The sequence below is a fragment of the Mastomys coucha genome, unplaced genomic scaffold (assembly GCF_008632895.1).
Source record: "Mastomys coucha isolate ucsf_1 unplaced genomic scaffold, UCSF_Mcou_1 pScaffold7, whole genome shotgun sequence".
NCBI lineage: Eukaryota > Metazoa > Chordata > Mammalia > Rodentia > Muridae > Mastomys > Mastomys coucha.
Window position 1 is genome coordinate 45,678,710 of NW_022196913.1, and position 10,587 is coordinate 45,689,296.

General features: G+C 43.5%; 1 protein-coding gene across 3 annotated transcripts in view; it reads right to left on the reverse strand.

The window, feature by feature from the left end:
- Positions 1-10,587, reverse strand: part of Nedd9 (neural precursor cell expressed, developmentally down-regulated 9) — a 180,565-nt gene that overhangs the window by 39,837 nt on the left and 130,141 nt on the right. The window contains exon 1 of one of the 3 annotated variants that reach the window (XM_031358026.1): positions 10,003-10,174. The exons of the other annotated variants lie outside the window; for them this stretch is intronic. Within the exon in view, the coding sequence (XP_031213886.1) occupies positions 10,003-10,014 (12 nt within the window). The 5' untranslated portion in view covers positions 10,015-10,174. Of the gene's footprint in view, positions 1-10,002; positions 10,175-10,587 lie in introns of those variants that run through there. 3 annotated transcript variants of the gene reach the window in all.

Here is a 10,587-nt window from a genome sequence, read left to right on the forward strand (position 1 = left end):
GAGGTAAAATCCTTTGGTGATGTGAGGGTCATTGAAATACAGCCTTATTACAATGAAAAAAAAAAAGCAAGGTTGATGATGCCTGAAGGAATAGGAACCCCTGATGTTGGACTCTAACCTCCTCCACAACCACACCATGCAAACATGAACCCCTCCCCCCAGAGTCACTTGATCTGGGTTGATCTGGCTTTGCTGTTATTATCCACTTACCCTGTGAGCTCTTCAAAGAGTTTTAAAACGTAGCTCCACACCCATGGCTAAGAGGTGTGTACACTTGTACAGTGTCAGCATTGCCACTGGGCAGCAGTCAGAAAGACTTTCAAAGCTTTAGCACCTCTCAGTTCATTTCTGAGAACAAACAGCTTGCTTTAGTGCTAAAGTCTAGACACATATTCCAGCACTTGGGAGACACTCAGGGATGGATCCAGACTTGGGGGAAGGGGTTGTCATGGAGTTGGCTTGGAGGCTTCACACTTGGCCTAAGGGAGATCTTACGCTTCTATGATTTTGTGGTATTCCCATGCTAATCCTATAGGAGGAGTTTAGTTTGGGGTTATGATCTGCTACGTTAAACTCAATACCAGTCATGATTAAATTATGGCAAACACTTTCGGGAGGGGAGTTCTGTACTTCAAGCAGGAGAGATAGAATAGTAGCTTAGAGTAGAAGATATCTTGCCCAGCCAGTGGATTTTCAATGTTCAAAGATAGATTTTGGTTGTGACAGTGTGTGTATACATGGATATTACTGGAATCTAGATCTGGGATGCTGCTGGGTGCACAGACCAGCCCTCTACTGGCTAGGTAAATGACCATTAAACTCCATTAGGAAAGTCGGGGCTCCATCCTTATACTTAGGACTAATGGCAGCTGCCTCTGTTTCCCCATCTGCAAAGTAAGAATAATACACAAGTTCTTCTTGGAAGAATGACTAGGGCTCATGAAATTACATATGTAAAACGCTGATTCCTTCAGGAGAAAGGGGCTATGAGGTTCGAGCAGCTATCGGTGCACTGGGCTGAGCTCAGAGAATCGTGTCTCAACCACATTCCTCCTCCCTGCAGAAGAAAAACTCCTGCACTTAACGACTACACACCAGAAATGATCTCATCGTGATTATACCTGCCACACCAAAAGCAGGCACGGTTCAGAGAAGGGAATTCTTCCCCTTCAGCCATGAACTACGTTGCATCTGTAATTAAGATCTTAATAAGAAGGGTGGGAGGGAGGGAGGCTAGAGATGCTTCAGGCTATGAGGCAAGGAGCTACCTGACCAGGTTTAAAGCAAGAACAATTGAAACTCAATCCTCCACTCAGGTGTGCCAAACAAGCCCACACTTCAAATGAGCCTGCTTTCATTTCCAAAGATGTCTATGCCTGCACGAAGATATAAAGGAGGACCTTATTATTTATGACTAGAGTTTACTTAGGACTTTCTGTGAAGAACCCAGCCAAATCCCAGTTAAAAAAATGCTCCTATATATGTTCCTGTAGAATGTTGACATAAGGGGAATAGGATAGGGCCTTGATCAGCTCATTGATCTCTGGGGCAGCTCATGTTGACCATCTGTAGAGTGGCCATGTGTTTCTGAACTTTCCATGACAGCCATCAGTCTCAAATATCCTTCCCATTTTCAGACCATATGTCCTGTTCTTTCATTTGTGAAATGTGGATACATCCTTGGGAATATATATATATACATATATATATATACATATATATATATATATATTATAATATCCTTTGTTTTGGGATATATATCCACATATATATATATATGGATATATATATATATATATATATATATTGCTAACAATAACAACATGACCTTTAACAAGGGCATAGGATATATGCTTCTGGGGCCCCTGCGCCTCTAGGATATTGTCTAGAAATTTACCTCATAGTGAAAAGGACCAGGAGGGAGAAGTTCTTCTTGGTCTTCCTGTTGATTCTACCTCTGTGTCCCATTCACACATCGCGTTGAGCTTGATGTGGACTGAGCCTGAGAATCATAATCCAAAACTGAAGTTGGAGCCCAAGGAGCTGAGGCCTCTGGATTGTGCTGTTTGAGTTTAGTCCCCGGGGCACTTTCCTGTCAAGTGCTAAGCAGTGTTACAAGTGACCAGGAACAGAAACAGTAGTATTGATGAGCAGATGACCAATGCTAAAGATAATGATCTTCAAGAGTGTGCACACATCTGTATAGCTGCCCATTCCAGTGTGATGACTTTGCATGTTACTGCTAATTCTAGGAGGTCCTTGGCAGGCAAAGAAGCCCAGATCCATCTTTATTCGTAAAGAGCCATTAGGGCTGAGAAAGCCTAAATGAGTTTCAGCCAAAGGGCCTATGAGGTACTAAGCTAAATTAAGCACAACAGACCAACAGCTACTACCAATGTGCTTATCGTTAAAATCCAGAAGCCACCAGAGGACTTCTGTCTGAGGAAAAGAGGAGGGCAGGTATGAAGGACATGCCGCACTGTGGAAAGGCATGGTATCTCAACAGAAGAGGAGGAGACATGGCTTCAGTATGAGTGGTTCATGGGTTTTGATTACTGCAACTTTCCACTGAGCTTCACAGATGAACCCTGTCCTTCCACTGTTCCCCATAAGAATAAATAAAGAATTAAAATTGATTTCGAAAGGAGCCATTAAGCATTTCTGTGGTTGGCAGAGCTTGCACTTTTACACCTCCCTGGTTGTTCCATCCTTATGTCTGGTGAGCACAAATGAATGTCAGCATTTCACACAAGAAAAAAAATTTTTTTTTTGTAACATCTTATACCTATTATTACCTTGACATGTTAGAAATATCAGGAGATATTCAAATTTCCAACACCAAGATCTACCAAGAAACATGACATCTTCCAACTTACTGGCCCCTGCCTTGAAGCATATATAGAATTTAGCAGATATGGTAAAGCCCAGGCCTATAAGGAAAACATTCCAGTGGCGATTTTTGTGCGTATACATGTAGTTGTTCATGTATGTTTGCACAAATGTGCGCCAGTTAGGTATTGAGGCAGGGTCTCTCACTGAACCTGGAGCTCACATATTTATTTAGCTGGCTGGCCAACAAAGCTTCAGAGATCCTCTTGTGCTGGCCTCTGTAGCATGGGGTTTGTAGGCAGTGTACATGGGTGCTTGGTTTGGGACTCAGATCTTTACGCTTGTGCAGCAAGCACTTTACTGACTAAGCCATCTCCCCAGCCCATCTGACAATTTCAGCATCTTCAGGATCAGCTGCCCCAAGGCCCCACCTCAGCCATGACAAACTACTATCATACACCATCAGTAACCATACTTTTTGGAGTACCAATTGCATGGCCACTAGATTATATGCCAACCCTCAAGTTACCCAGATCACATTGTCTATTAAAAGCACCCTCTAAAAATATTTGGCCTTTCCAGCTCAGAGTAGAAAAGGTCTCCAATAAGACCACTCATCATACAATAGAAATCCTTCAGGAAGAGTCCTGGCAGCAGACTGCCGCTTCCCTGGCACGCAGAACCCTCATTAGCTGGTAAGAACTACCGCAGGGAGATGCCTGGAATGTTCAAAGTAAACAAGATGGAAGGACTGTTGTTGACGGAGTCTAAACAGGACTTTAGGGATTTTTGTCTTCTTTCCATGCCCATGCTCTTTGTAATCTTCTGTTGCCTGGGAAACCGGCAGCTCTGGCATTTTAAGTTGGAAATACTGTATTTGTTCTCAAGGACCCTATTGCCTTTGTCTTGGCAGAGAGGCATGGTAATTAAGTCTATACATTTCTGAGGATAGTGCCACGGTCCTAGGGGTTAGCATTCCAAATCAATTGGTCCACTGCCTTCTAACCCTAAAATGATCTAAAAATAGGTACTTATATCGATGTCACTGGGTCTGCAGCAAAGTAAGAGAGAGCTGCTTGTGAACTTCCCACACAACCCCCGACTCACGTTCCATGGATTGCACCTATTTAAATAAATGGTCTTTTCTTTTCCTTGCTAGCCTTTTGGTAAGGGTAAATAGTCTCCCCCACATTAGTGTGGTACATATGTGGTGTGTGTGTGTGTCCACGTGCGCATGCATATGTGGTGTAAATGTGTGAAGTATGGCTGAAAGAAGGCACAGGGTGTCCTGCTCTAACACTTTCTGCCTCATTCCCTGAGGAAGGGTCTCTCATTGAACTTAAGGCTCACCATTTTTCAAGCTGATCTACTTAGCAGCAAGCACAAGCAATCTCTTGTAGCCATACCCCCCCACACACCCCGTACCACTGGGGTTATAGATACGAGCAGCAGCAGGGCTTTTTCTATAGTGCTGGGAAACTGAACTCAGGTCCTCAGGCTTGCAAAGAGGGTGCTTCTATCCACTGAGCCATCTCCCCTACCACGAGGAAACTACTGTAGAGGATGTTTCCTTTTAAAACTTTTACTATATAATGTTAATATATCTGTGTATCTGGATATCTATTTAGGTATGCAGATTTCTCCATGGCCAATGGCCCTGACTATACCTTAGTTGTAACAAACTACTATGCTATTCCATCAGTATTCATGGACTTTTGTCTGCCTGACTATCTGTCGTCTATTTGTCTGTCTGCTATCTGTTTGTCTACCTATCTATCTATCTATCTATCTATCTATCTATCTATCTATCTATCTATCATTACATATCATGCAATACATAGCTGTCAGTTATCAAATGCCTATATATGCTAGGAACCGATGACTTTCATTTACTATGCTCTTGTGGCTATCTAATAAGATAATGCTCTAAAATAGTAACTAAAAATTATATTGTCAGAAAGAAGCAAAAGTGGGATTTGAAATAAACATACTTTTTTTAATGTGCTGTGGACCAGTGGAACCCTTGGAAAAAGCTGTTGGCACAGATGTTTTCTGTAATTCAGCACTGAATATATTTGCTGAGTACCCACTAGGAGAAAGACCCTGTAATTTCAGGAATTTCGAGGTTTGTCAACAACAATAAGGAAACCAAGCATATGACCCTGGCAAGTGGGGGTTGTGTGTTGTAGGCATGCTGTTGGTTCCTTCTACCTGAGAGCCCATTCCCACCATGTGCACCATTACCTGTGGTAAACTCTGCAATATTCAACCTGCTTAATTTAGTAACTGGGATTTGGATATAATGTTGTCATGAAACCAATCCTAACCTTTCAATACCTACTGAGTACACACTCAGAGCTGAGGCTAGCTAGGATTCTTTGTCTACTCCCTCTGTGCTAGGATCCAAGATAAGAACTTTACACATTAGCCCAGACTTTAGAATAATGGTATAAAGCAGTTAATTTTGTCTCACGTAAACCTGAGGCTCTGGGAGTTTAATTTGCCTAAAATCACAGGACCTTAACTCACAAAAAATGGAAATGTCTTCCTCCACACTCCATCTTGTTTCTATTACAAGAATATATAAAGCCAAGTTCCTGCCTGTTCAAGGCTGATAGAGCCTACATTACACTTTCAACAAGGGCTTGTCTGCCGATCTGCCCCTACATATCAGTAGAGGATGGGCCTCTTGTATTCAATGTGGCTTCTGTAAAACTGGTTCCATTGCAGGTATCATTTAGATAGTGGTTTGACTGAAAGGGGTTAATAAGTAAGGCAGTGATAACGGAGTAAGGCAGGGGTGAGAAATGTAAGGTCTGTTTCAGGGATTAGAGGAGACAGAGGTTTAGGCTTTGACCGCTCTTTGGAGTGGATGGATACAGAAACTTTATGAGTGGGACGTAGTAGTTACTCAAGTCACGCAGGCTTGAAATCACATGGCTATGAAAGGAGTAGGGACCCCCCACAGAAGGGTGCAAGGAGCAACCAAGGCGAGGGGTAGAGGGTGTGTGCACTAGGGTTCATGTCCATGTGGGTAGCAGGGTGCCAGTGAGCCACACAAGCATCTGGTATTAAAGACACATAGGAGTGCTCATTTGAAAAGGTAAGATGTGGTACCGGCGTCAAGACACAAAGGAGAGACAGAATCTGCCAAGGCTTTGAAAGGTGTCGAGGAAGGATTTTGTCTGGCTTCGTTTTATTTTGTCTGAGATTGGGGGGTGAGGAAGAGGGCATGGGAAGGCACTTGCAAGGTTCTGGGCATAGAGACAATGTGTGGTCCAAGAAGAAGGGCTTGCCAAGGTACTCAGCGTGTGTTTGCTGTGCAGCATGCTAAAGTTGCTATTATCAAGACACCTGCATTTTGACAAAACCTCATCTCTGGACATGGAAGTCCTTTAGCTCTGAAGTGGGTTTCCTAAGTAAATATAAAACTATAAATAATGAAGCCATGTTTTTCAAAACACCTCTGTCTGCTTTTAAATTCACAGACAACACACAACATTTTGAAGGTGGGGATGGAAAGGGTCCTAAGTTTCCCTTGAACACAACAAACAATTTTGCAAAAATAAAATTTTTTAAAGCTTAAACATCAAAGCAAAAATGGGGGTATAAGTGGCCATATCATCTAAATCAAAGGCCTGCTATAACTTCCCCTTTAAGACAGCTTTGGAAAATAAAAATATTTTCTAAGTTCCTCCCCAGAAGCTTTTTGCTGTAGGTTTCTTTTCCTTGACTTTCTTTGCTCCCACTCAACTGCACTGCAAGAACCAGGATTCCAGACTGTAGATTTTTTAAAATAAAAACTGTATAAAAACTCTACTATACTTTGTTTTTAAAGTCAAACCATTGGAAAGTGAATTTTCTTTCTTTATATTGACTAGAATATACATGAGACCTTGACTGCAGACACACAAGGGTTCTGAAACTTTGCAAAGCCACAAAAGAGCCTCAGCCGCAAGAACTCAGTCACAGGCTGCACTTGCTGAACACCTTCCAGGCCTGGGCATGAAGTAGATTGGGCCTTATTCCAGGCCCACACTCTGTGGGCAGAGCCTTCAGGGCTTCTGTTAAAGATGAGGGACTGGACCCTATAGACCACTGACCCCATAGACCCCAGACCCCATAGACCCCAGACCCCATAGACCACGGACACTATAGACCACAGACCCTATAGACCATGGACACTATAGACCACGGACCTTCAGAACAAAGGCTAATACCCGCCAGCAACCTTCATACCCTTGTATCTTCTATTGGACAAGCAAGCCAAGGCCAAGGAACATAGGCCATACAGTAAAGGGATTTTATATAGAACGTTTTGTTATTGTGTCTGAGATGAGGTCTCACAATGTAGCCTTGGCACCTGCCTCTGCCTCCTGAAGAACTGTGATTGAAGGTGTGCTCCACTATGCCTGGCTTCTTTGAGTCTTAACAAAGGAAGCCCTTACAGTTTACTCCCATTCAGCCAGACTCTCTAAGAGCAATGGAACCGTAAACACCCATGACAGTCTTCCCATGAACAAACAAAAATATAAGTAAACTAAAAGCAGACTGGATGTGTACTAAGCAGAAAGAGTTACCTAAAGCAATACCTTGCATTCCACAGCTCTCATAGTTGTAAGTAATTGCTGGCTGCCTGGAGCTGTGTATTTTGAGGACAAAACTGAGTGGAAGTTGATTGCTCCCTGTTATGAACTCTGAAGTAGCTAAACAAGACCATCTGGTTAACAACAGAAAAAAAAAAGAAAGAAAGAAAGAAAGAAAGAAAGAAAAGAAAGAAAAAAAAAGAAGCCTTTCAAGCCTGACTTATAAATCTCACAATGATCCATTTTTAAGCTCGGGCTAAAATTATAGTTTATGTGCAACATACTGTTTAAGAGATAATTCCAGACTTCTGGGTTTTACAATCTAATAATTATCTGGTTTTACTACTTAAGTAGCTCCAATTAAACAAATAAATGCCAACTTCGTATTCCAGCTTGCAGAGTTACCACTGAAACAAAATAGAAGAAGACTATCCTGGGGGAACTCTTGGGGGGAAATAGTTCTGAACTTTCTGAGACCAGAGCATACCGGTCAGAGGGATGTTTTAGGGAGTTACAGATGATTTCTGTTTTAGGGTTTTTCCCCCCTCTCCTGGTAGTATTTAAATCATGAGTATTAGGTCAAGATCATTTTAATCCCGTGTTTCTCAGCTGGTGTACTGGAAAAAAAAATCACTTATCCTCAGTGTGCCACAATTGCTACTTCTGAAAAATAAGTGTGCCTTGGAGCTAATGGGGAGAGTTAAATATGACAGACTTGTATCACTTTACCCATCATGCCTCTGCTTTAGTGTCTGATACATGGTATGACTAATTCTCTCCAAAGACAGTTATCTTTCATTAACTTTGTGATGATGGAAGGAAAAGTGACTTGCTTCTGCTATGGTCAACTCAGGGTGCCCATGTGTTTACTTGGGGAGTGCAGCATTTTTGCTGGTGAAGTTGCCTCCAGTAATAATGAAACGATGGTGGTGGTGGTGGTGATGATGATGATAAAGAACCATGCATTTCTGTTGCTTGGCAAAGTGTTCAACTCTGGGCAGACCCAGGCAAGTGGAAAGTGTTCCCCACTTGTAGCTTCTCACCTGCAGTGTAAAATCATCAGTCCTCATGATATTTTCTTTCCATAAATAGCAAAGCTAAACATGATGAGGTCACTGAACCAAAGTGACTTTGGACTTCGTCACCCCCTAGACTGCAGCACTCAGAATTCACATCAGCTATTTAATGTCCCAGTAACAGACAGAGTCAATCCTTTCTCTTTTTTTTCTATAATACTGCCTTGATTCAACAACAGGGAGAAAGGGAGGGAAAAAAATCTTTGCAGGCTAGATACCATGTAGCCCCAACAGTTGTGAACGAGGAGACTCAGCAATGGAGAGAATCACATCCAAAAAGATTCTGTTCCTGCCAGGTAGAAAGCTGCGTCATTTCTGACTGACTCCTGGGCCACCTTTCTTCTGCCTCTCCCCACGGATGTAGGAAATGGAAAGTTGATAGGAGGTGACAATGGATACCTGGGTCTTGAGGCTGCTGGAACATCTCCAACAACTATCACTTGTGCTTTGGTTCACAGCCTTTGAACAAGATTTGTAGACAGGGAACCAGTGGCTGTTAGCTAGAGCAAGTGTTTACAGCCTTCTATCCCAAAGGAAGGGCCAGAGGCTACATACCACAGAGGGAAGCCAAGTTAGCCCCTAGCTAGGTCAGTTAACTGGATCTGTTAAGCCACCTTACCAAAACGGATTTTTGTAATGACACCGTCCTTTAAAAGTCGAGGACTCACGTCTATTCACCATTAAAATTAAAAAAGGATCATAAGTAAGCACAGCCAAGTCATTGCCATGAACTGCTACTGGGCCAAGTTCCCTGGAAACTACCTCCTTAGACGGGATGTGCTGAGCAAGTCATAATCATTTTGCCAAGAGTAACCCCAGAAACCGTGGTGCAAAATGCAGTGGAAAATACTGCTGCCAAAATATGAGCAGGACATTCTGTAAGCGTCAGGGAAAATAAGCCAGCCGGAGTCTTTATACTTTCAGACCCATTCAACCCCAATAAAGAGTTATCCAGAAATGACTAACACCCATTTATTCATAAAACCAAACTATCTAAGGATGTGGGAATTCTCCATCATCGCGCCTATGACAGTGTCTGGGTTTTAAATTTGCTTCTACCGAAGGGACCTAGAGCGAACAGCTTTCCAGATCAAGTGCTTAAGGCAAATTCTGAAAAGGTGCTTTTAGAGCCTGTCAGAGACTCAAGCAGTTCTGACTCTCCTTATTATGGCTCCCCAGGCTGGCTTTGGTCAGGCAGAGATGTGCAACTTGCCTGCTGCGAGGCGAGTTAGACACCCTCTGATCTCCAGCAACCACTGTGGCTCCTTTGCTAACTCTTCTCCACCGCCTTCCGCCACCCACAGCAACTTTCAGAACCGTGTACCATGGACTGGTGGATCTGAAAGCGCACGTCTCCTTGCGGATACACCCCAGGGAAGCCTGGAAGCGAGATCAGACGCAGCTCAGCAAAACCAGACACACTAGGGATTCCAGCCCAGTTGTCAAGGTGGGAAAGGCGCCGGCACAGCTGCCTCCAGCTTCTCGGGAGACTGCGTAAAAGGCACTCTTACCTTATACTTCATCTCGGCGGATGATCAGAGGAGCCCCGGTCCTATCTAGTCACACAGTGAGGCACTGCAGTGTCCGCCGCTCCATTGAGCGCTGGGCTGGATGGAAGAGAGAACCTTCCCCTCCCGCGCACTGCGGAGTCTCTGAGCGCAAAGCCCAGATCCAGAGCCACAGAGCTCGGACCTCATTTGCATACTTCACCGTCATTGGCTGCTGCTGGTGGGGGAAGGTAACGCCTCCACCCCGCCCACCGCTAACTTCTGAAACCCTCCGACAAAGAGCGAGTAATACGATCAGTTCTTTTCACGTTATCAAAAGGGTGGGGGAGAAAACAGAATGTGGGGAGGCGGCCCAAACCACCCCGAGAAATAAAAATATAAAGAGGAAAGACATAGGAACCAGACAAAGAAGGTACGTTCCTTTTGAGAGTAACCTAAGTTTTAAAGAATCCGAATTCACAAAGCAGTCTGACGATCGCGCTTCCTGTGACTTAGCAACTAGTTCACAAACCCATTTCATTTCAAAGCCATTCACCTTGCAATCTCTACATGAAACGAGCTAGGGGAACAAAAGGTTTTCTGTCTCCA